The sequence below is a fragment of the Podarcis filfolensis genome, assembly GCF_964270895.1.
Source record: "Podarcis filfolensis genome assembly, chromosome: 7".
NCBI lineage: Eukaryota > Metazoa > Chordata > Lepidosauria > Squamata > Lacertidae > Podarcis > Podarcis filfolensis.
In genome coordinates this window covers 39,245,670-39,272,080 of record NC_139603.1, presented here as the reverse complement: position 1 = coordinate 39,272,080, position 26,411 = coordinate 39,245,670, and the positions used below count along the sequence as shown (strand labels likewise).

General features: G+C 42.0%; 2 protein-coding genes across 10 annotated transcripts in view; one reads left to right on the top strand and one right to left on the bottom strand.

Annotated features, from left to right (window-relative positions):
- Positions 1 to 7,586, top strand: part of DOK6 (docking protein 6) — a 183,983-nt gene extending 176,397 nt beyond the window's left edge. The window contains exon 8 of the mRNA XM_083622655.1: positions 1,499 to 7,586. Coding sequence (XP_083478781.1) covers positions 1,499 to 1,638 — 140 coding nt within the window. The 3' untranslated portion in view covers positions 1,639 to 7,586. The remainder of the gene's footprint in view (positions 1 to 1,498) is intronic.
- CD226 (CD226 molecule) lies at positions 6,448 to 26,411 on the bottom strand. 9 transcript variants are annotated; one of them, XM_083622651.1, is made up of 7 exons: positions 26,136 to 26,411; positions 25,525 to 25,845; positions 18,775 to 19,122; positions 16,288 to 16,399; positions 13,610 to 13,673; positions 11,881 to 11,978; positions 6,448 to 11,440 (listed from the first exon to the last, which is right to left on the bottom strand). In XM_083622651.1, exons 1-7 carry the CDS (start codon positions 26,245 to 26,247, stop codon positions 11,398 to 11,400), a joined length of 1,098 nt encoding a protein of 365 aa, XP_083478777.1. In that variant the 5' UTR covers positions 26,248 to 26,411; the 3' UTR covers positions 6,448 to 11,397. The 9 variants fall into 9 exon arrangements, with proteins under 9 accessions (XP_083478777.1, XP_083478776.1, XP_083478774.1 ...); XM_083622650.1 differs by having other exon boundaries at positions 13,610 to 13,676; positions 18,775 to 19,125; positions 26,136 to 26,410; XM_083622648.1 differs by having other exon boundaries at positions 11,892 to 11,978; positions 13,610 to 13,676; positions 26,136 to 26,410.

Sequence of the window (26,411 nt, the reverse complement as noted above, 5' to 3'; positions counted from 1 at the left end):
AAAAGTTTAGGCCAGGTGGCATCTTTCTAAAGGAGGCATCATCAAGTTCACAGTGTATTCTGATGCAACCTCTGGTGTATTATAAGCACAGCAAGTGGAATCTGGTGGGAGAGTAATACCTATTAGAAGCAACTTATAATCAGCCTCTAGTATCCCAGCAAACTGCATAGATTGATGACTTCCCATTCATTAATCATCTGCTGGTTTACATTTTAACACAAAGGCTTCCTGAAGCCAAAAGACATCTAAGCCATGATATTTCATTGAAGGTTTCAAAAGCAAAGGTTAATTCACCCAGGTAGTAAACTGTTAAGACATATGTGTATTCTCATTTGATGTGTAATATTATAACGCTGTCTGATTATTGCAGTCACTGTACTGTCTCTGGTTTAACTCCCTGATACCACCATTTTCTGTTGTACTTTTTCTGCTCATAACTATCATTGATTGGTCTTCTTCTGTGGATTTGATTGGCTTGCCAATTTCAGTGGATTTAAGCACTAATTATATGAGATTATGATATGACCTACCAGCATGAGTTTGACCAAACTGCGGGAGGCAGTGGAAGACAGAAGTGCCTGGCGTGCTCTGGTCCATGGGGTCACGAAGAGTCGGACACAACTCAAAAATATGAGATCACCTTTTCTATACTGCATTTCCCCAGCAGATTGGATCAAGATGCTAGCTAGGGATCATGGGAGTTGTAGGCCAAAAACATCTGGAGGGCCAAGGTTGAGGAAGCCTGAGCCATACTAATCCAACCTTTAATAATTCTGTGATCTGAATGCAGGGGAAGCTGAACACTAATATTGCATTAGAATGCCCTGTCATCTTAATCACCCAAGCTTCATGCTATAGATGTCTTTGCTCCAGACTAGAGGGGAAACTGCAAAAGATTCTGTGACTGTAATTTGTTCTGAGACAAATGTAAAGGGCTGGCATGTACCTACCGACGAGTTTAGAGCAAACTGGAGAAATCTATGTGAGATTTACCTTCGTTTCCCCATTCATTTGGCATGCTTCCAATGTTGTGTTTAAAAATACATGGTGACAGGTGGAGCAAGAATACACCCTTTTCCAAATCTATCGCGGTCTGTAACATTACAGAAACAGGTCCAACAAAAAAGGTACAAACTATACTTTTCAAGCACATTTAGAGCACATGCCCCCCAAAGTATTCTGGGTACTGCACAGAGTTATAATTCCCAGCAATCCTTAACAAACTACAGTGTCCAGAAGTCTATGAGGGGGGATATAAGCTGCAGGAGCACCATATTATTTACACGTATTTGAAGCCCAAGATAGGTTGTAGAATTATTGTTGACATCAGCTCTCCCTTTACACATATCTTACCATAGTCTTTTAAATGAGTGATAAACCATTTCTGGAATATCAGTGTATCTTGTTAACATCAAGAATATGTGCAATTTGCAATTGTTAAAATATAACTATATTCATGAGATTTGTCTCCTTCCCCTCCCCACTCCTTTCCTTCCAGGTCACAGCCTCGGCTCAACAAAAGTGACTCGTGCACAGACATTTCCCAGCTACACCTCAGAGCAGGATGAGGAGCACGGGCCACGCATGTCACTGTCTAGCAGCTATGGATTCAGCTACAGCTCAGGCCTCATCCAATGACACACACCCTGTGTCTAACCAGAGAGACAGTCTAGTGTGAAACCTGCCTGTAGGCCCTGGAAGCCGCTTGCCATTTCCTCGGTGTCCACAGAAGACAAGCCGTAGTGAAAACTGAGGACACATGTCTCCAGGCTGCAACAGTGAAGGTGAAATCTTGGATCACTGCTTCCCTGAGGCAGAGTCTAAGTGTTTTATTTATTTAACTTTTGTATTTGGTTTTGTCCATATGTTTTGTTTTTTTTAAAAGAAAAATGTGAAAAAGAAGAAAGAAGAATTTCCTTTGCAGTACTGATGGTGTGCAGCTGAAGTTTCTGCACAACCACAGACGCTGCCTGTTTGGGGGAGCGGGGAGCAAAACATTACGTCTTCAATGTGAGGCTCTTGCCGATCAATTAAGCTTCAAGCTTGCTCATCCATGACAGTAGCCATCTTTATATCCTAGGCATCAGTCTACCAACTGAGTCATTCTTGCAGAAATGGTACCAGGCATACAAAATTTGAAATATACTTTAGAAGGAAGTACGCAGTCCTATTACCAATTATGCACAGTTTATTCCCATTTACTTCAATGGGATTTATGCATGGGATTTAGGACGGTAGCCCAAAGTGGAATTTCTGAGGAGGCACCAGTGACTCTTAATCAGGTTCTCATCACTACAGTTAATACACAAGACAGATATAGAGATAGATACTGTCAATGGGATGGGATGGCGGTGCTTAGTAGCCTTTCAGAAAATAGATTGTGTTGTGTGTTAAGAGGTCATATGCCTAGAATATTTCCCACACTGAATTTTTATGCCCAGATTCTGCTGTTGTGTACTCTGAACCTAATAATCCAAAACTTCCCATTGGGGAGATATCAAGGGAAGACTGTCACAAAGCATTGTCAAAGTCTTCCCATTGTAGATAATATTTAAATAGTGAAGTCTGAATTTATAGTCAGTATACTTTTAATTCTGTATACTGTGCAAGTGAGAAAATTGATATTACATTGCTAGGCAGCAGCCCAATTTCCATATAGTTTTATAGGGCAAGATGCTTGGGCTGGAAGAAATAACTACAATTTCAAGTTCTGTTCTTATTATTCAAGTCTTCTTGGTTAATATGGATTTGTTCTCTTCGTCAACATTAATTTTGTTCTAGATTCCTTGTCTGGTGTCTAACTCTGCTATACAACCATAGGCTAGTCATGATTAAATTTCACAGCCATTTGTCTCATTGCAACGTTGATTTTTTTACAGTCTCCTACAGTGGACAGCCACATGAAAATGAACTGAACTGTGTGTTTTTTAGTCTTCCTGAAATCACAACAGCTCACTGTGCCCAAAACTTTCAGTCTTTTTCTAAAGATCAAAAAATAAATGGCAGCACCTATGAGTAGAATAAATGTGAGACAACAGGATTTCAACAATCACTAGGAAACTGTATGTTCTGAAGTAATGCTAATGCTTATCGCATTCCAGGACAACACAATTTATTCAGCTAGGTCTTCAAATAACAGAGATCTACTGTAACTTAAGAAATTAAATAATTGATTGACTGCTGGCCACTACTGGTGCCATTCTTATACCTCTATCATAGTATCATTTTCTAAAAATAAAAAGCTGCTTTTGGCCTAGCATTCCCCCACCTCCTTCCAAAATTATGCAGTTATGACTGTAAGACAATAAAAAGAACAACATCTTCACAGGGCAGCATGTAAAGTTAAAAACATCAAGCAAAGTTCAAAAATTAAAATGCATTGTTAAAATATATAACCAAAGATGAAAGGAAGTGGCATAAAATAATAACTAAGTCTGTGGAAATGAAAAAATACCTTCACCAAAATGGCATCTGCGCAGGCGTCAGGCAAACATCTTTGGAAGAAGCATTCCAAATGAAAGGTGCCAGCACGAAGGAAACCCACCCTCCCATCAGATAGCAAGAGAACCCTGGGATTTCTCTGCCACATACCTTAATATTCAGGCTGGCCCTGCCATTAGGCAGAGTAAGGTGAATGCCTCAGGTGGCAGATGTAACGGGATCAGGAGCAATAGCCTACCTGGTAGTTCCTTCTGAGCTCCCTGGACAGTCCCCTCTGTTGTAGGACATGGCTGTATATATCATATAGCATGTCCTGGGGGCCCTAAACTAGCCTGCTGCAGGTATGATGGAATATGCTGCCCTATTGCCAGTGTTGAAGTGAAATTCAACTCCCAGTCCAGCTGGCTTTTTAACATGGGATAGGGAAGCGGTGCCCTATTCTCCTTCACCACAAGCAGCCAAATTTATTGGGCTGTGCCTGCTGCGTGGGTATGCATGAAGGCAAGCTGTCCTTCATACACCCTGACCCTGAACTATGAAAAGCTCTAATGGCCAAAACCAGCAGTTTCTATAATCAGAAGCATTCTAGAAAGGACAGACCTTTCAATAACCCAGACGCAAACATTTTAGGCTTTAAATGTAGTAAGCCATTAAGAAACAAGCTAGTGTAGTATGAACAAAAATGGAGGCACATGCTCCAAATAACTTGACCAGAGTTGCAGTTTCTAAACTGCACCATGAGCCTTCAGGCTGGGAGGGGTTCTGCTTCAGCCCTTCCAATAATTCAGTTCCATGTGAATTTCCACTGCAAGGTACTGCAAAAAAAAAAAAAAAGTCTTCAACCTGCATCATTGGGAAAATGGACAACTGAATGCCCTTATAACTAAAGTGTAATTTCACAAAAGTCTCAGCTGTGAAACTGTGTCAACACCTTTGGATCACACTTTGAAAATTGTAAGTTAAAGACAGGATCTCTGAGCACATATGAAGTATGTGCCCCCTCTATTTCAAATTAGGGTTCAGGATGTAATAATTAGAAAATACTACTGTCAAGGAGGCCTGTACTACTCATAATGACTCACGAGTACATATTCTAGAAGGGCACCAGATAGGTGTTCCTCCCTCATTTAAGAGTTCTGTTTTTAATAAGTCCACAACAAATAAAATGAGATGTTAGAAATCAATAAAGGGACAGACACAGTGAAAGGCATAAGCCTAAATACACAAAAGGTCCCCCCCACCCGGTCATGTGCTTCAATCTTCATAAAGCTCATTGTAATGAATGTGTAGAAAACAATTCTCATAACACTTGAAATTTTAGGGAAGAAAATTCACTGGAGCAGACTGGGTGTTTTGTTCCATTGTAGAACTGACAGCCTTGTTTAGCAGTAGAGTTTCCTGCCTTTCGTTGTTTTATGAGGCCAGCACTGGATGTGTTAAAACAGTCAGAATCTTCTCCCTCTCCCCACTACCTCTGTAAGATCAAGTTTTATCTATTGCAATTTGAAGACAGAAAGAAAAGATTTCTTTAAAATGGTGTGAAAGAAATGTCTGCTTTGATTAAACATTTATTGATACATTAGGGTGGGAGATATTACTTCCCCCAAGCCATTCCTGCAGTCGTAATAGATTGCAGACTTTTACACCTCAGTGAACAGCTGCTGAATGAAACCAGTGTGTGATCTGATGGACTTAATCACGCCCCCTGTCTCTGTCACTTACTCTTCTTTTATCTCACTCACCGTGTTTCTACTACCCAGAGAGACCAGCTTTCTCTGTGGAGAAGTGTTGAGCTACCTACCACCACAATGCAGAATTTCTGTTTCTGGCTGTTGACCCCTGTCTTCTTTTGAAGCCGTGGTTATTGACATTTGTCATTTTAAAATAAGGAGTTGTATGTAGCATGTGAGAAATCCTTCCCTGGTCAAAAATATTTTGTATACAAGAACCAGTCCTGTATAGGCCTTGCATAACATTAGTGATACAAAGCTAGATTTCACTAATGCAGCTGAAAAACTTCCCATATTTTCTCCAAGTCAGTTATTATACAACACTGATGCATGTTGTACATCCATTTGGCTTGGACTGTATTCTTATTACAATTTAAGTAGATTAGCATTCTTTGATATATTTTTTTAAATGGAAACCACTTCTTTCACCCTCCCTGCCCCACAGTTTTATTATATGTTCTGCTAATAGGAATGCCCATATGTATCATGCTCCAACACAGAGCTTTTTTTTCTGGGGGTACTCATGGGTACGCAGTACCAGTACCTCCTTTTCTAAAAGAAAAGCACTGGTTAAAAATGTGGCACTTGCTGTAACAACTTCGTGCTCCAACTTATCATTGTTTCTACTGTTCTCAACCAATAAGGGTCAGTTGAAAGAGAACAACTATCCATGATATGTATTTACCAATGTACATCTTACTCACAAAAGCTAACAACCAATGCTAGTCAGGATTGGTCAGAAGTGAATAACATTAAATTCCATGGGGTTTGCCTCCATACACCATTCCATATATGTACATATATCCACATTTTCTTAAGTCTGTGTAATTTAAGCCTGCTTCAGTCTACCAACTTCTCACACTTTTGTAATTTGTAAATTGTAAAAGGAGCTCCAGTTCAAGAACAGTCAACTTCATCTATAGTTCAAGAAGGAAGGAACAAAGCAACCAACCAAGTAGAAGCATAAAAATTCTGATGCCAATAAAGCAAAGCTGTGTTTATGTTGATATATGTACATATAAAATGGCCCTTGGAGAAATAACTTTTTCTTATTCATAGCCTGTAAAAATGGCATTTCACAAAGACAACTGTGCACCAATCCTATTGGCTACTGAAACCCTTTTGGTTTTCTTATGTGAGTTGCACCTTAAAGAACGTAAGGTTCTTTTGAAACCTGTCCTTTAAAATGAATATCTGCACTGAAAACAAAAAGGATATAAGAAACCAGGATATAAGTATGGCACATGAGTAAAATAAAAACAGCATATACCAGAAGTATCGTTAGCATAAATTTTGAAGTTTTAATGTGGTACATTTAATGCACAGCCTTGCATGTCTAATGCAACCCTGAAATTAGCCATTTGTCCAAGACTAGAAATTACTCTTGCAGGTCAAGTAGGTTGCCAAGCCAAGTGCCCAAGCAGAAACAGACAGACATGGTTGAATGGTCACACTACTATATTTTTTTCAGCTGGAATACTATTCTACATATGAAACATTTCCAAAAGATTTGAGTGACCACAGTTATGGTCAGTAAGTTATGCATTGCTGGGATCATCCATTGAACTTGACTTTACCTTGATTTCAACCAAGACCAATAAAAAACTTACCAATAACAGAGTTACAAACAAAAAGCTGAGAGTAATGTGTACAATCACACTAATCACGCAATTGTTCATGATGGATGTCCTAAATTTTCATTGCATTGATATGAGATATATTTGGGATAAATCTCACATCTATTAACAATCACAAGTACAAAGCTGGGAACAGTAGTTTTTCTCATTTATCTAGTCCAGATAAAATGTGTGTTTGTGCTATGGACAGCTGGTAGGGGTGACATGAAAGTTGTTCTTACCTCTTTACCCTGCCTAATCTTTGCTGTTTCTTCACTGTGCCAAATAGTGGAAAGTCTTAAGCAAAGCCTACCTGTTTTTCACCTCATTCTTCTAAAGAATTGCAAGATCCATGTGGTCGCCTCCTTAATTCCACTTTCCCTTGTATGTTTGCTTTTGAATCAGTTTCACTGCCTTGGTGAGGCTAGAACAGTTCCCCCTCTTCTTCTATTTAAAGAGAATCTCACTCTGCAGACAAAGTTCTCTAAGAACATCATGTGTAAACAATTTGAAAACATGGTGATACATTTTTCTATGAGATGCTGTTGATATCCCCAGTTGTGTGGTGGACAAAACGTAATTTAAGTGTGTACAGGGCAGCCGTGGTTTTCAATGGTTTAAAAACAGCCTTCAGCTACTGTTCACTGACGCTCTCTTTTGACTGAATGGTACATTTACTGTTGTTTCCTGTTCTATTTAATGGAAAGAATTAAATACACTGCTCTGTGTGATGTGATGATCCAGTTTTCCCTGTGAACCAAAGCATCTATGAAATTTGAATTAAACCAGATTAAACAAATACTAAGATGTGCTGTATAATTTCCCCTCTACCCCCTCCCCCTGCTTTGAATGTGAAAAGTTTGCGGCAGAACAGACTGGGGAAGCATCTGAGACATGAACAAAAAAATAAAGAATGCTTACTAGATAAAAAGCAAACTAATTAAAAAAAAGTACAAGACAACAGTAATCCTTTTCATTCTCTGTTTAGACAACATGCTCGCTTTCTTCCAGTATAAAGTTATTCTACTACAAAAAAAAACCCAGAAACACTGATTGTGTTACATGAAAGAGCTATAAACTCAAGTCTTAAATAAATTAGTATGAGGCATTTCAAGTTCCAGCTGGGTAGAAGTCAAATTACTAAGCACAGCCATACCCTTACATATGGGAACAAAACAGCTGTGTGTACTGACTGCTGTACCAACATAATTCACAGACGGGGAGGGGGGTGCATTTCAAAAGGAGGTGCATTTCTGGGCCATCACCAGAAACTGGTAACCTTCCTCCAGTGTCCTGTGCAAGTCTGTAGATCCCAGTCAAGCCACTCTTACATGCTCCCCAGTCCACAAAATACGGCCACATATGTACAAATGCCTAAGCCAGATGTATCCAAACTTTCTAAGCCCACAGCTCAACTTAACCAACTGCATTCTTTCTGTAGCTCCTTGGTGGGGAAACGAGCTTCGAGCCTCAGAAGCCCAGTTATGTCACCCCTTGTCTGCAGAGCTGGCAGTTCCTCACACCCTTGTGAAGTGTTCCCTCCCCCCTCCCCTCTCCATGGGAGTCCTCTGGGCAGCTGCCACAGCTGCCCTTGGTCTCTGAGCTGCCCACCCCACCCCAAAGAGAGCTGGCTTCTCATGCTGCCCCTTGGGGGCCTGGGTAGAGGATTCCACCAGACTTAGCAGCCCGACGGAGACTGGCCAAAGGTGAACATGAGGTCAGCACTTACTCACCTTGGGAGGCAGCAGTGGTGGCAGCAGGCGCCGGGGCTGCTGCAACAAACAACTGCGCAAGCCTTTGGGAGGCAGAGACACAAGAGGGCATCAGAGGAGGCAGGGAAGGAAAGAGGGCCAGGGGCCAGTGCTGCCTGTGGCACCCTTGACCATTATTCAGGCCAACAGCACATTGGTAGAAAACCACTGGTCTAAGCAATAGCTGTAGCCACTTTTGCCTCGGTAATTCCCCCAGCTACTCCCTTTCAACCTCCACCACAGCCTTCCTTTCCCTCCATGTGATTAACAATCTCCATGAGCGAGAATGATGGGTGCCACAGCATGTCGTAGTAGACATGGCAGTCTCTACACTCTGCCTAAAGTGCTGCTGCATGCCCATTCTCCATTGACATTTACTTAGCAAGTGGAACTCCTGATCGTTGGTAAATATTGCAAATTTCTTTACTCTTATTCTTTGTAAATTTGATGATGCAGTTGATATGTCAGACCAAACAGAACATCATTGACATAATACAGTTTTGTGGCACACACTTCCAATACATTTCCATTTCCTGAGTTCTTTGCTAAAAAACAACAACATCCATTGTAACATATGTGACTTGGATAAGGAGGTCACAGATGCCAAAAGATGGTTTCTAATCATGGCAGTCAGTCAAACTCTTCAAGTCTGGGTGAAGCAAACTAACTGTTGTAATTCCATTTGATTTTGCTGTAAAATAAATAAAGCTGCACAATGTCCTAGACTGTCCATGTAATGCTGGAAAAACGTTCCTGATCTCCATCTCATTGGTCCAAAAATTACTGCCTTGTAGAGATAGCTATTTAAATTACACTTTTAGCTACAAGCAGCTCCTCTCTCTCTCTCTCTCTCTCTCTCTCTCTCTCTCTCTTTGTTATTACCTATAGATTAAATGGAGCTGATGCTTAGTGATACAAGTCTAGAGGAAAATACCTCTTTAAAAAGAAACAAGGTAGTAACACTAATCGGTAAACTATCTGCTTATTGTTCAAGAAATAAGATAATCATCTCTGTTTCAGGAAGAACTTGAGAACTCCTAAGCATTAGAGCAAAGATCACTTAATGATCTTAGCAGATATAGCACAGGATTTGTTCCCATGTGAATGCAATGCCTGAGTTGATTCTAATAGTGGTAGTATTTGCTACTTATCTGGCCCTAGATCATCTTTCACAGCCCCTTAAATTTCCACTGCTTATAACTAATAGCACTGAGATTGGGCTAACTCCTTTATAGTTTCTGGTCTGTGGGCACTGTTAAAGTCATGTCAATAGGAACTATGTAGCCCATATATGTCACCATATTATATTTTAAGTGGTGTGAATTTTGAAGTTCAACAGCATCTGAGTTTACCTTTCTGAAAGAGATGAAACATTGTAAACCTGGACACAACATTTGGATTCCTACAGCTTTCCTTTTTCTTAATGTTGCTATTTCTTTTGGCTTTGAAGATAACATTTGAAAGCATACGGGCAATGCTGCTGAAATCTCAGAATGCAGAGAGGTGACTGAAGAAAATGGCAATAATTGGGTACAGTCCAACAACATATGGAGAACAACAGGTTCCTCTTCCCTGCCTTATGCCTTCTGGATGCCTGAAGGAAGTGTGTTTTGAGCAGTGCTTTCTTTTCATTCCTCCCCATGCTTATTCATGGAAAGTTCTTGCTCTCAATTAGAGTTTTCATTTCTAGTTTTCATACTGACAAACTGGAGCGTGTGCAGAGAAGGGTGACCAAGATGATCAAAGGTCTAGAAACCAAGGCTTATGAGGAACAGTTGAAGGAGTTGAGTATATTTAACCTGGAAAAGAAGAGACTGAGAGGAGATATGATGGCCATCTTCAAATATCTCAAGGGCTGTCACATGGAACAAGCCTGATTCTCCTACTCTGGAGCATAGGACTCGAACCAATGGCTGCAAGTTCCAAGAAAAGAAATTCCGACTAAACATCAGGAAGAACTTTCTGACAGTAAGAGCTGTTCAACAATGGAACGGTCTCCATCGGAAGGCTATCGACTCTTCTTCCCCAGAGGTTTTTAAGCAGAGGCTGGATGGCCACCTGTATGGATGCTTTAGTTGCATTGCAGAGGGTTGAACTAGATGACCCTTGGGGTCTCTTCCAACTCTATGATTCTATAACTCAACCTTACAATAATTTATTCTAATTGTTTTCTAGAGCTTGACAGGAAGAGTCCATGCGTTTTTGTTTTCACTGGTACAGTAGAAAAGGAAAGACTTGGCATCTGTTCATTTGCTTTCTCGGCAAGCTTGAGTAATCATATTACGGCAATGGGCAGGAACTTCTGTTCAGGCTACCTGTTCTGGGCAGAAGGAATGGTGTGTGTTTGTGTCCATACTGAATTGTGTCCAGAGGAAACATACCTCACCAGGAGCCAGCAGCAGCTTTGTTATGGAAAGTGGCATCTGACCTACTCAGTGCTTGGCTGCAAGACAACTTAAAGCCTATTTTCAGTCTCTTATTTCAATAGTCCACTTATATTCAAATTTGTATCAGCACAAAGCAGCTCTGCTGACATTCCAAGTCGCATCACAGCCGATTTGTCTTCCTTGCACAACTATTAATCTCTTGACCCCTATGTAAATTATCTCTTCGTATATACCTACAGTCTTCACACAGTTCAATTGTATGTGTGTGGGACTTCTTCAGTCATGGATGAGTGAAATGGTAGTGGAATGGTTTTTTTCTCTCTCCAGTCACATTCCCAATGTAAAAATTGTTGGAGCCTTGGCTCTAGGTCATTCACATAGTAGACAAGAGGCCATGTTCACATATGTCTGTGCGAGCAATTTGTGCAGTTGGCATAGACTGGATCTTCTGTCATTTGTCCTCTGCTAGTATTTACTGCACTCTGACAACCAGGTCTTCCATACTTGTTTGAAGGCTAGAGAGGAGAAAAGTAGAGAGCAGTGAAGAACAGTGAGGACTACCACCCTATCAGAGTTGCTTACGACAGAGGCAAATTTGAGGCATGTAATGGCTTTTGACGCTGACTGCAATGCCCATACACTGAGTATTCTGGACCTAGCTTTTCAAGTCTTGAGTTGGGAAGGGTGTTTGAGGTATAACACCCCATGGCCCAGTCCTACCTCCTACTCCAAGCCAGAAACGTCCATGCACCATCCAGTTTACGGTGTACAAAAAAAGCAGAGAACAGAGGCCAAATAGGTTTCTTTTGCCAAAAAAAGCTGAAAAACTTCACAAAACCATTCACAGAACTCAGCGCCTTACTCCTCCTATTAGGGCTGCATCAAATGCTCTCCCTTTTTCTTTTCTTTATAATTAACATAGTTGAACAAATTACTGGAAAAATGACCATCTCACCAAAGGATCACCTTGTTTTGATGCTTCTTGTCAATCTCTTGTTCTCTTGGCTGCTGCGCCCCATTTGCCTTCACTCTTTGCAGTCTCATTTGCCTTTGCTGGCAAGAGAACAAAGTGTACCAGGCCAGCATCAGAAATAAACAAAGAAGATGTTGTACGTCAAATAACTGCTAACAATGGGAACTTTTTGTGACCCCAAAAAATAACACAAAGCTAGGCACTGTAAATGGTTTTGGCTTACCTTTAACATGGTTAGTGGTAATGTATAAAACACTTAGGATGCAGCTTGTGCATTCATCCATGCAAGCTGTTTGCACATGTTTGCGGATTCATATATCAGCCCATGCCTTTGAAATGTAACATGATAAGCAATTCCTATTGAAACTTTGGCAACTTGGCCCTGAAGCTGTTGGACACCATCTCCTAAACAATACTTCCACAGACCATACCTAATACACTCTTCATATGACCTCTGTCCTACACCACCAGCCATTAGAAAGAAACAGTGCTGTATCAGCACACAGATCTGTTGAATGGTTTCTTTAAATGTAAAGGTTCATCATTGTTCCACCCGATGTGTATGTCTTTAAGGGGCCAGAGCAAGGGCCAGAGCAAGATAACGAGACCCAGCTTTACAGCTGTGAAACATAGCAGGTGCTGCTGAGTTGTATTTGATTAAGGTGTGTCAGCATTTGGGTGTAGTATATAAGGAGCAGCACCTAGCTCTCCCATTACCCTGGGGGATGGGTTGGTGGTTGGGTCTGGTTTGGTTGTTAATGTATTTAGTGTAAAAGGAGTTTTTGTTTTTCTTATTAAAACCTTGTTTAAGTTATTTTTGAGTCCTTTTCCTTTTAATGCATGGTCTCCCCAGCAAGCTCTCTGCAGCGCTACCATACTGCAAATAGCCAACAAGATCAGCAGTGCTTAATAGTGCCTCTAGAATGGAAAAGAGTTCTCTGTTGTAACTGACTGATCCCCCTTTCCCTCTGCTGGAAATGAAAAGGATGAATAAAAAAAGCAAAACCCACAAATAGAGTCGTGTGGATACACATTAGCCAAGCACCGAAGGCCACATGTTTAAGCACATTCTAAGAATGAATCAGGATGAGCTCAGCCAAAGTTTGCTTTGGAGGTGGAAGGACCCAACAAGTCATATGGCATTTTCTTTTTAACCACAACCTGTGGCTTATCACTATGCTCCTCTATGGTTAGGTAGGAGGAATACCTGGTTTGTGAGCATATTTTAAAACAGAATCACAGAGTTGTAGACTTGAAAGGGACCACGAGGATCATCTAACCCAACCTCCTGTAGTGCAGGAATCTTTCACCCACATGGATCTTGAACCCACAACCCTGAGATCAAGAGTCTCATGCTCTACCAACTGAGCTAAGTGTTATAACAAATCTCTGGTTAGTCTGAAGAGCATAAAAATCTTTAAAAGTTCAGAACCCTGCTTTTAAAATAACAATACCTCTTTCAGAGTGCTGAAACTACGTCGTAGCAAATCAACTGGCCCAAAACCCATAGTTTGTTTTTATGATATACAAAAGTATCCTAAATGTCGTAACTATTCATAAATACTGTTTCCCCTCCCCAAAAAGTGATCCATGCTTTTAATAGGCAAGTTGCTTCACTCAAAAAGCTTGAGAGGCACAGCCATTAGACTTATTGCATATGGTGAAGATGCTCCTCAAAAGGATATTCTGTAAGAAAGGAGGCTTCACCTACATTTGCTTGTGTGTGAGCAAGACGAAAGGCTTTCATCATCATCATCCTTTTCTTCTTCTTCTTTCTGCTGGCACATAAAAAAAGCGCTGTTGTTAGACCTGACCCACAACCAGGACATAGGAATTTTGAGGTTCTGTGCAAAATATTAAGGTGGGTTCTGGAAGGTAGAAACCCTGAGCAAAATTTGCGTTTAAATGCCTGACCAACTATTCATTCACTCCCCTATGAGATGATCAAAGTGTTCAGTCATGTTCTGTATGCCTGCTAGGAACTAGCTGCAGCCCAGCTTGAGTCACACTTCTACATTTGCAACTGCCTCATATCGAGGAGTGGGAAAGCACTTTTCCTCAACAGGAATCAGAAGGATATGGCCTCCCTCTTTCTAAATGCTTCCATGCCGGTTATCAGCCAATTAATGAGAAAGGAGCATTCACCCATATACAGTGGTACCTTGGGTTAAGTACTCAATTCATTCCGGAGGTCCATTCTTAACCTGAAACTGTTCTTAACCTGAAGCACCACTTTAGCTAATGGGGCCTCCTGCTGCCGCCATGCCGCCGGAGCACGATTTCTGTTCTCATCCTGAAGCAAAGTTCTTAACCCAAGGTACTATTTCTGGGTTAGCAGAGTCTGTAACCTGAACTTTAAGCGTATGTAACCCGAGGTACCACTGTGTGTGGCGAAGTGGTTAAGGGTCAGCCGAAGTCCTAGAGACCAGGGTTCAAATCCCCCCTTAGCCACGGAGCTCTCTGAATGACCTAGGGCCAGTCACGGTCTCTTGGCCTAACGCAGTTTCCCAACCGGGGGCCAGGATATTCCAAGGGGGGGCACAGATGAAAATCACAGAAATGGGGGAGCACAGCACAAGGTTAGGGGGCCACAGAGGGAAGTGAGAAGTGAAGGGGGGAAATCATTTTTTTAAAATTTAAAAATCCTGATTGGCTCATTATCCACTTGGCCAATCACAAGAGGTAAGGGGGTGGCCCACCAGAACCTAATGCTCCTCTTTGCCACATGCGTTTTCTTGGAGCAGTCTTTGTTTGTTTCCAGTGGAAAAGGGCAATCACCGAGGCTCTTGTTTTGACCAGTAGAGCCTTTGATCCAGGACCCCTAGGTCAGGTAAGTGTGGTGGTGGGGTGGCAACGGGTAGGGCTGGGAGAGCCGGAGCTGCTTGTTGTTGCCAGCAGTGCTGGGCCCGGTGGCAGCCTGGGCCTGACTGCAAGGTGCGGGATGCAATCTACCACAGCGCCTAGCAGATCAGGGCCTTCAGATGCTGCCGAGGGGCAAAGAGCCTGTTGGCAGCATCGGCTTAGCTCTGCAAGATGCAGGGTTAAATCCACCCCAGCATCTAGCTGAGCAGAGTCGTCTGGTGCTGCTGACTTGCATCTTGTAAATACCTAAGTGACTACTCACTGAGTTCAGTGGGCCTTACTCCCAGACAAGGGTGTGGGGGGCTATAGTGTTTTATGTAGGCAGACAGGGCTCCTCCGGATAACAATATCTTTTTGCCCAGGTCAGTGAGGACCAATTGCTTTTTAAAATTCTCCCATAAATACACCACCCCCTGCGCACCTTTTGGACAGTATCTGTAGGTTTCCCCCTCTGTGTCAAATAACTGGGATCAAATAAATGTTGTTTACTTTTTATAATACATTGGTACCACAGGTTAGGAATTTAATTCGTTCTGGAGGTCCGTTCTTAACCTGAAAGTGTTATTAACCTGAGTTACCACTTTAGCTAATGGGGCCTCCCGTTGCCACTGCGCAGTATCTGTTCTCATCCTGAAGCAAAGTTCTTAACCCGAGGTACTATTTCTGGGTTAGCGGAGTCTGTAACCTGAAGCGTCTGTAACTTGAAAAGTCTGTAACCCAAGTGCCACTGTACATGGAAGATGAATCTCCCTCGGGAGGTTCTGGACTCTCCTTCCTTGGAGGTTTCTGAGCAGAGGTTGGATGGCCAGCTGTCACGGATGCTTTAGCTGAGTTTCCTACATTGCAGGAGGTTGCACTAGAAAGATAACCCTTGGGGTCCCTTCCAGCTCCATTAGTCTTTGTTTCTTCTGCTTCAACAATATTTTATTATGTTCCTATTATTTTATGTGATTGTATTTTGCATAAATTATAAAAAAGCACTAAAACATGTTCTATTTATAAACAAAACATTTAAAGAGTTCCCTTTCTACCAGCAGGACGATGGGGGCGGGGCATGGAGGTAGCCAGGATTTTTGTTAGGGGGCAGACTTTTGTTGAGGGGGACAGAACCTCATATTTGTATTTATTTTTACTTATATGAGGCAGCTGCTCCCCCCCGGCTACGTCCATGGGGGGCCACAGGAAGGAAACAGGGTCAGAAGGGGGCCACGGCAAGAAAAAGGTTGGGAAACACTGGCCTAACCTACCTCACAGAGTTGTTATGTGGATAAAATGAGGAGGGAACCATGTACACTTAGCTCATTGGGAAAAAAAGGTGGTATATAAAGTGGTATAAGTGGTAAATAAGTGGTATATAAATATATAATAAAAAGTAAAATGAATTTTTGAGTCCATTTGTTCGCAAATTCATCACTGCTAATTTGAAGATCACCATTAATTTTAGCTGGGCATATATATGGATTAGGTTTAAAGTAGGTATCAAGTCAGTGAACAAATATTAGACAGAGTACAGAACAATTTGCTTACTTTTTATGATGACAAATAAGCGCAGTAATGATGAGGATCATTATTAATGATAAGACAGCAGCAGCTCCAGCAATAACAAAGATACGCTGATCAGAATGACTCTCCAAAGAAACTTGGAAGGTAAATGGTAAATGTTATTACTATTGCTCAAGAGGGAGAGAAACAAGACAATTTTCTGAGTGATATACAGTCAAATGAAATTCTAGTCAGTTTGTGATCATGAAGAGCAAAATAAATATACAAGTGTGTGTGCGCGCACACACGCAAGCCCATGTGTGCATGTGCTCATTTCTTCAGGGTTTCCAATTCTGGCTGCATGAGGAAAATCTAATCTGATATTCTGAAATCTGGAAACCCTGCTGGAATTTAACTGAAGCATAGGAAGCTCTAAACAGTGAAGAGATCAATAATCCGATGTTTCATCTTCAAGAGCTTCAGCCTGACTCATTGTGTTATCTCGTCAGATGTAGGACTTGCTTCAGTAAGAATACCTGTTTCTAAATTTTTTAGAAAATCAGGCTCACATTAGTTGCTGTTTTGTTCAGAGTGAGCACTGACTGCCAAACTTGTAGCCATGAAGTGCTCAAAAATAGATGCTCATGATGAACCAGTGCCTGCCAAACAGCAGTACAATTTGTGGGATTGCAGTGGTCTGAAAAGGGTTCAATTCCGGTTGACTTTGTTCACATAGCTGAAGACATCGGTCTGCATACTTCTACGGACTGCCTTTGTACCATACTCATTCAGGGTCTATGCATCTCAGTAAAAGAATATCAACAGATTTAGCTTTTAGAAAAATACCAGAACCTGGAAGCTCTTAGCTTCTTTGCAGCAGTTTATGCTGTTCTGCGCTTCTTCAATATTTCATGTCTAGCATAAATACCCATGATTTCTTAAGAACAAGGTGTACAAGTCAGAGACATCACTTGTCTTCTAGATCTGCCCTATCTTTGGAGGGGAGTAGGTTGATCAGATACTATTAAGTGTGTGTTGGAGTCTGTTCATTTCCCTAAAGCACTGGCAAAAAATGCAAGTGCTTTTATACTGACACTTTTCTTCACAGGAGTCCAAAATTTTTGTGGGTGAGTGCTTTCAACCTTCACTGCCCTGACTTCAGCTATATGGGAGAAACACTGACAGGCTCGACAGTTTACAACGCACTAAAACCTAACAAGTGGTTTGAACCGCTTGTCATGTGCCTTGCCACAAAGAGTTTTACAACATTTGCTAAGCGCACACACACACACTGTGCAGGAAGAGGTCTCTGACAGTGAGAAACTATGAAGACACTTTCAAATGGGGCAAAAGAACTTTGCACCTAAGCAGATGTTGCACCTTTCATGTGGTTTCCTCCAACTTGCTTGTTTTTCAATTAAAATATGCCATGCAATGAGCTTGCAAACATCTTCCCAATGTCACTGAAGCCTGAGCATCCAGTTTTGCACCAGAAAGCCAGGCAGCCTCTGGAGAGCACACAGCTTCACGTGACACAAACCAGATGGAGGATGCAAACATATTGAAATGGCCACGTTGAAGAGCAGGTGTTTGAAATCAATCATTTTCCTGAACAAATTCAAAGTATGGCAGCAACAACACTGGTGGAAAAAAATAGCTGCATGTCCCTGTAAGTCAAATAGGGGTTGGTAAGCAATATGTTGAAATCCACAGCTACCCAAGAATTGTTACCTGCCTCGTGTGCGGAGCTGGAATTTCACCCTAAATTACTGTGACAAATGTATTGAGGGTTAAGACAATTTTCTTTATTGATTTAATCACAGCAGACTAACCTGTCTATTCATCTGGAATAAACTACCTGGAGCAGTGAAATAGCCAAGTCTGCAGATAACACCCTGTTCAGGTGTTGTTCCTGGACATTGAATGGGAACCTGAGATCCACACCAATCTTCCAGAGCTGAGCAGAAAGGCCAGAAGGGGATTTCTAAGCATTCTCAGTTAAAGAAGCTTGAAAGTTCTCCTTGAGATCTGGAACTCTAACCACTGTTGAAAACAGTATGTTGGGTGGGATGGGAGTAGATGATGATGACGGTGATTTTCTTTATAGGAAGATTGCTATATAAGTGCTTCGGGATCCTCTAACACCCTCTTATAGCAGGAGATCTTGGGGAAGGCAATTGATTCCCTCCATCACTTCATTTTATCTGGACTGCTGGCTGCTTCTCTCCTTCACCACCATTGCTGGGGGGTGGTTATAGAGGGGCGGGTTGTGTCTATCATTTCCCGCCTTCAATCTTTCCTCTTTAACACCTGTCCATCCTTTTCTTTCCTTGCTACTTTTTATCCAGCCAAGCCAAGCCCAACTAAGGTCCATTCTCTTTTGCTCTTTCTCTCTCTCCCTTTGCCTTGCAAATGCTTTTCAAAACAACTATTCAGCCTCTAATTTTACATGTGTTTAAATTAATACAAATGCCTACAAACAACAATAATTCTACAAACAACTGCAGGATTTTGTAAATTCTCTTCACTTACTGTTGCCATCAATGGTCAGTTTTGTCCAGACTGTGGCATTTGCACCATTCGTCCCAATGTAAGAACAGCTGTACATCCCAGAGTCAGAAGCTGTGACATTCCGAAGTACAATTGTGCTATCCACCCGGGCGGCACAGTCTATCACTACACGGTCTTTGTAATCTGAACCATAGACTGCTGTACCAGATGTATCACATTGGACTATGAAGTCCACATGGTCTGTATAGATCCTTTTCCATTTCACTTGATAAAGTGTTGTTTCAGGGTCAGGCCCATAGGTAAAGTTGACATTTGCTCCTGGTTCAGCAACCATATGATTATATGACAAGTTTCGAGGCTCAAAATCCCCTGCTTAAAAAAAGAAATTGAGGAAAAAAGAAACACTTTGTAAAAAAATAATAAATTTAACAACCACCCCCCGCCCTCTCATTTTGTTTTAGCAAAACAATTCATTGATTGGGCAGCATGCTTACTTGGGAAGAAAGTCCCACTGAAGTCTGTAGAGCTCACTTTTGAGGGTAGATGTGCATTGGATTTCATTATAAATCTCTTATTTTCCTCACCTCAGCCAAGAAAGATGATCTGAATCTCCCCTGCTGTGTTACTGTCAGAGATTACTAGAAGTCTGCCCCCTCCCCCCGTTTTGAAATTCTTATTTATCTAGCCCTTCCTTCACTGTGGATCATTTTTATCTGTGTTTAGAGGGTATGAACAGCCTCTTTCTGGCAAGGCAGTTCTTCATGCATGCTGCCACACACCTCCCTGGCTTAGGTGCTAATGGCTATAAAACCTGGAAGTCTAATTAGATGCTCCAGATGAACTGTTAACAATCGAGACCTTTAACATTGAATTTTAGATTTCTCAAGTTTGCTTCATTATTTTTTTTACATGCAGTATCAGTCATAGTGCCTTTCTTTCATTTCTGTGCTGAATATATCCAAGCCTGCTGTTGTTTTCAACATTTTGGTTAGAATCTTAATACTGGGAGAATTCCTGAATAATGGGTATACACTATTTTCCAGAAAATGCAATGCAGTCATGCTTCACAGTTCTGAGGTTAAGAACAGGTCGTCACCGGATAACATCATAAAAATAGAATTTGCAATCCTTAAATCATGTCAAATAGCTCAAGTCCTTAATAGCATAATCCACCTAGTGGATTTTAGTATGTTGCTAGACCGTGCAGTCCTGAAGCCCAAAGTCAGAAGTTCAGAATGCAACAGCTGGACTCCCTGTCCCACAGAACTAAGATTCCTGGAAATGGCGGCCCATCATCCCGAATCATCTCACAGAATCTTGCATCCATAAAACTTGTCCTCCTTCTATGTCTTGTCTTTTAGCTACTGACATTACCCCCTCCCTCTCTTTGGTGTGTGTGTGTGTTTGTGTGCATGTAAGGCTAACAGTGCAGCTGCAGGAAGGAGATTACATTCTGATGTTCCTGCTTTTAGCAATGCAGGAAGGAAGAGAACACCAGGAAGCCTAACAGAGAGATGTTCTAAGAAGCAAGGAGCTGCTAGGAATGACTAAGGTGGGGGAAGAATCTTCTTGCATCTCCAAGAGCATTCATTCCTCGCCCCCCCACCCCCACCCCCGCCCACCCTGTTCCATGCAAGAATCCTGCTAGGGAGATCTTTTGCAGCTATTAAAGATAAATGCAGTAACAGAGCTATTACAAAGGTGACGTGCTTTTTTTTATTATTCTTCATTGTTCTGCCACAGCGCCGGTTTAGTTTCTTCATGAGCAGATCATTACAATAGCAAGCATTTCCATGCCACTTGTTCCTCACTCATCTGAAAGAATGTGTGTCATTTTAATGGCTACCTATCACAGGTTCCCCTAGTTTCAGATTTATGGCTTCGTAAGCAACAGATCGGCTCTCCGTTTTCTCTCCTTCTGTCATATAACTACCTCATTTTTCTATCTTTTTTAAAATGCCTTTTAAAATGTAGCAATTATAGCGACTTGAAATGCTGACATACTGCACATAAAGCTATAACTTCATAAAATGGAAAAAAGTAGAAATTATCTGGATACTGTATGTGGCCCCCCTTTGATTTTCCATATGGTAATAGAGATTTGGCTGTCATTGGCACTTACAATCCATTTTCATATTGCCATATTTTACGTGACGGCTTATTTGGCTTCAGTATTGAATCTGTCATAATGTATAAAGCACATAGGATGTATTTAGCATGATGCAGTGCTTTTATGTTAGATGAGAGAAACCAAGTTTCATAACTCTGTTCAGCTAGTGCCAGCCTTATTTATTTTTGTTTATTTAGATCATTTGTTTCCCACATTCCTTGGCCAAAAAGGCTCCCAGATCCCAGACCCAGACCTTCTAATCTCTGAGCAGTGTGAGATCCCAGGGGTTTACCTAGGGTTTGGTTTCCTTGGAATGAGGAACATTGGAGACTGTGGTGTCTTCGTGATATATGGCTTATTTACACATGTATACAACCCGAGCTTATGATGGAGGAGCATCAACACACCAAGAAACTCTTGCCTTTCCCAAAGCCACAGCCTTGGATTCAAGCAGAAATCAAGCAGTCTCTCCCTATCAGGCTTCTGCCTGTCTCTTGTGTCTAGCTCAGTTCATACATGCATGTCTCTGGCCCTTGTCCTTCTCACCAACAGGTGAGGGAGGGATGCTACTCATTTGCCCTCTGGCACAAAGACACTTCCTCTGTTACCCTAACAACCCATAATTAGGGAGCCATTAACGTGTCAACAAACTTGTCTGGCTATTCCAACAATTGAATTTTCCATTAGATTTTAACCATTGCTGAATCCAGGAATTAGAAGGAGCTCAGGCATACAGCCTACACGCACACACCCACACACCCCTCCAAAAAAAACACAACCCCTCACAAAAATGCAATCATTCCAAACAAGGTAGTCCCTGACTGCAGATCTGCAATCTAGAAAACACAAAATAAAAGACGGACAGGGAGGGAAGAGGACAAAAAAAATCACAGTTGGCCTTGAGCAAGTCACAATCACTTACAGTCACAAGGGTTTAAGGCTCAAGCTTTGAGGCTACAGAGCAAAGGAAGAATTACAACTTTTTCCTATAACAACTTGGCTACAGGACTGAGGACTTCTGGGAAATTTAATTTTAGTTTCTCTATTCTACCTTTTCCATCCACTCCCATTCCCTCAGGTGTGTGTGTGTTTAAACCTGGCTTATACAGCACAGCTTGTTAATGTAGAACAGGCATAGGCAAACTCGGCCCTTCAGATGTTTTGGGACTACAATTCCCATCATCCATAGCTAACACGACCAGTGGTCAGGGATGATGGGAATTGTAGTCCCAAAACACCTGGAGGGTCGAGTTTGCCTATGCCTGATGTAGAAACTAACAAGTATTAGTAATAATCATTCATTCATTGATTCATTAATGGCCAGTTACTGCCTTCTTTGATGCAGGCAACCATTTTAGTTATATAACAACCCTTAAAAAGAATAAAGGGTGAGAAAACCTCATGTTTCTGGTATTGTGTCACTCCAAACTTGTGTTTCTATGGTACCCTTGTGCTATCACTGAAGAGTCTTTTCAATCATCTCTCAACCAGAGGCACAAGCTATGGCATTGTGTGAAAACCATAGGCTCTGTAACTGACTCATATTCACCTACTGTGTGCTACCTTCTGGAACACCAAGAACTCAGCACACTCATACACAACGTGAATATCTCTGGTTGCAAAGGAGTGTGATGTGCTCTGTGGAGGATGAAAACTGCCATGACATTTCCGCAGGCCTTTCTTGTGTTACTCTGGCTACAGTTGAAAAGAGAGAGAATACAGAACTCATTAAACTCAACATGACAGGGATTGCGCCTGCCAATCAGAAGACATCAGCTATGGGAGGCAAGTGTCAAATTCCCACTGAATTTCACAAACTGGACATCTAATTGCTTTTTATTCTACATGCAGACACAATATGAACCTTCACTTTGAAAACTTTTCACTGGGACTTATTAACAATCTGAGCTGGGGACTCAGTGTCCAAGTTCACTTATTCAAAGTCCAGAACGAGAGGCAACAAAACTTTCAAGCTAGACAGGAAATCACCGAATAAAAGGTTCATTTAACAAGGGCTGCTAGCTTCAAGTTGGTAACATACGCACAGCAGCATCCACAATTAAATACTCCTAGCAGCAGGTGGAATAATTGGATAGCTAGTGTAATTCACCACTGACAGCCACACAACAAAAGCAGCAATTCCCTTAGTGCAATTTTTCTTCTTTAGCTAAAATAGCTTTGGGAGGAAGATAATTAGTACACTAAAAGTCACAGATTTAGTCAGAGTTTCCCACAAAACACCTATATGTTCTCGGTTTTCTTGAATCTCTGACTAGCAAAATTGAGATAAGTCTCACGTCTGTCTTGAAAGAGCAAAGGTGCTTGTGGGTGACTGACCTATTCCTCTCATTGTAAGCCAAACACAGTCATTTAAATGTTCATTTTTAAAGGGGATATGGGAGACCAATAGTTGTTATATTTTTTTTTTATTTAGAAAAGTCAGAATGAGGGAATTTAGATGGTAGAAAAGGGGTTTCCTCAACTCTTTTTGCCATTTGACAATTCTCATTGCCAAATCTCTTTTCTAGCTGTTCCCTCCCACCACAGGGTTTCAAAAACATTTCTAATCCTGCATACATGAATTCAGAATTCCATGGGGTGGAGGAAGATTTGGAGAATAGAGGAGATACTGATATTTTAACAAAATTAGTTATGAGGTATGCATTCATTCTTTTTTAGGTGGTCAAACACTTTATATTGCTTCCATTAATGGTTACTTGTCCTTTTGCCACATGGAGGTTGCCTCCGAGCCACTTTGGTCCAGTATCCAGAGAAGTGGGGAGGGGGCGGTGTCACAAGAACAAGAGTTGCAGGACTTACCGTAATTTTCGCTCCATAACACGCACTTTTTTGCTCCTAGAAAGTAAGGGGAAATGCCTGTGCGTGTTATGGAGCGAATGCACTGGACTGGAGCCCTGGCTGCCGTCAGTCAAGCAAAGCGTCTGTCCCGCTTTGCGCGGCTCTCGCTTTGCTTGCTTTAAAGCAACCTACGGAGGAGCCGGGGAGGAGGGAGTGAAGGAGAGCCAGGGCAGCAAAGCGGGAAGCAGCCGCTTACACGGGAGGAGGGACAGACGGGAGCCATAGCGAGCCGGAAGGAGGCAGGCGGTTAAACGCCAGCAGGCCCTTTTAAAAGCGTTGCGTAGTCAGCAACAGCTGCTGCAGCCTCAGCTAGCAAAGGTCTCTCTCTAAACGGAGCAACGTTTGCTCTAAACGGAGCAATGAGGCTGCAGAGGGACGGCAGGGCACAGGAGGGGTTGGATTGGGAAGGGAAAAGATTAAGCAACCAGCAGCAAAAAAAAACCCAACCTCGAGCTCTGAGCCACGAACGCAGTGAAAACCAGGAAGTAAAAAAAAAAGGCTGGGGAAGGCAAGGGATGAGGGAGAGGGGAAAACTATGCAAATCCCCCCCCCCCTCAGCTGATCCGCTGGGGACGGGAGCTGGAGTGTGCTTTTTTACTTCTGCAGCTTGTTTTCAGGCAGGATAGATTTGAGCATTGTCTGGGTCCTAGTGCCCTTACCGCTTTTTTGTGCTCCATTCTATTGCTGCTGGTGGCTGCTTATCTCTCAAACTGAACCTGATACCAGTAGCCACGTGTACAAACAAAGTAGAAGGCTGCAAGCAGGAGCGCTTTTACACAGCTAATGGCGAATCCCCTGCAATCCAAGTCCTCCTCACTTGCTCAAATCTATTCTGCCTCAAAACAAGGAGCGGAAGGAAGAGGCGGCAAACTGTTAAATGGAAAAAAACCCCAGGCACAGGGCAAATACCTTATGTATACCTTTAAAGCAACAGTGCTCTTTCCCTCCCTCCTCCCCACTTAGCTCGCCGAAAAGCTCCTTCTCCACCCACCCCACGCGTGTTCCTTGTCCCTTGAGTGCTTTTCCTTCCCTCCCCACTTAAAACGTGGTTACAAAGCACGGATCCACATGGATCCTCAGGATTTTTGCACTGGGTCACCCCAAATTCACCATCAGATCACATAGCATGTCCATGGCTGCAGCCAGCACCAAAAAACACACACGCACCCACTGTTTCATGGGGCCGCAATGGCGCAAAAACATGGTTACAAAGCATGGATCCACATGGATTCTCAGGATTTTTGCATTGGGCTACCCCAAACTCACCGTCAGATCACGTGTCTGTGGCCACAGCATGAACCACAAAAATCATACATCCACTGTTTCGTTTAGAATATTTTTTTCTTGTTTTCCTCCTCTAAAAATTACGTGCGTGTTATGGTCAGGTGCGTGTTATAGAGCGAAAAATACGGTACATTAATGGCGGACTTTGGCAACTCCAGTTTCAGCGAATCCCTGTGCAATGGCAATATTCACGCCCCACCCCCGCCTCTTGAGTTCCATTCCATCCCATCATTGTGGCATCCTCTGAGGCACCCCTGAGGCTCCACACCCAGTGCGACCAAACCAGTAACGCTTCCCTCAATCCGCCTCTGCTCACATTGCAGCTGCATCCCTGAAAATATCTACTTTATTTTTAATCACAGCAGCTGATGTTTTCTTGCTGACAGATATGTAGGATTTGCACTTACCATTGATTTTATTATTTATTATTATATCATAAGAGGTTAATAAATTGAATTTATAATGTATAGCGCAATTTACATTAATGTATAAGGCAGTACTTAAAACTTTTACCTTACCTGATTGGACAACCTGTATTCTCTTTTTCCAAATCCCAAGCGGGAAGGTATGAAAAGAGCATAGATAAAAGCCAGTATCTTCCCCAGTTGTGCTATTGAACACCAAGGACTTAATGTTCAAGGTATCGTTAGTAACACTGACTCTGTTCTTATATCTGCTGGAAATATGCAATTGGTCAGGCAGTTTGAAAACTGCAATGTTCTCTTTGCGTTCCTCCTTCCGCCAAAACATCTGGACTATATATGCAGCCTTCGGAAAGACACATTCAAGAGTCATGGCACTGGCAAGTTTCACAGTAGAATCCACATGTTCTCCTTCAACTGTGACAGAAACAAGACAGAAAGAGAAGAGGGGGGAAATGCTGTTATCTTCATTAAACTCTGAACCACAGTAACACATGCAGCATCTAATGATCAAGCTAAATGCTTCCAGAACCAACAGCCCCCCTCCACCATCCACACCGAGTACAAGTTGACCAAGCTCAGGCTAAACAAGGATCTCCAAAGGGTGAAATTATTTCTATGGAACTTAACTACAAAACACGCATACGATCTGCAGGCAAGGTATCCAGAGATTACACCCAGCATGCTACTTAAGAAACTTATCTTACTTTGATACGATTGCAGAGCAGCAACAATGAAGAAGGCAAGGTAATCCATCTCCAGTACTACTAAAAAGACAGACGCGAAAACTTCATCTAAGTGTCTGTTTCCTGACCACATGGTGCATCCTGCTGAAATGAGTAAGCAAGATGAAAAGCCATTTCCACAGTTTTGTAGAAATAACAAAAGAGACTAAATGTCTGCATGACCTATGACAAGTCTGTGAGAATCTAAGATGCTCCCCTTCTTAATTTAAGTTACTTTCACACCCATCCTAGCTGCTC

Coding starts and splice junctions, on each gene's coding strand:
- CD226 (XM_083622646.1), bottom strand. CDS start 26,247: ATGTGGTCAGGAAACAGACACTTAGATGAAGTTTTCGCGTCTGTCTTT. Junction 13,677..16,287: donor CTTATTTGTCATCATAAAAA/GTAAGCAAATTG, acceptor TTTATGTGCCAG/CAGAAAGAAGAAGAAGAAAA. Junction 11,979..13,609: donor TTGCTCACACACAAGCAAAT/GTAGGTGAAGCC, acceptor TTCTCTTGCCAG/CAAAGGCAAATGAGACTGCA.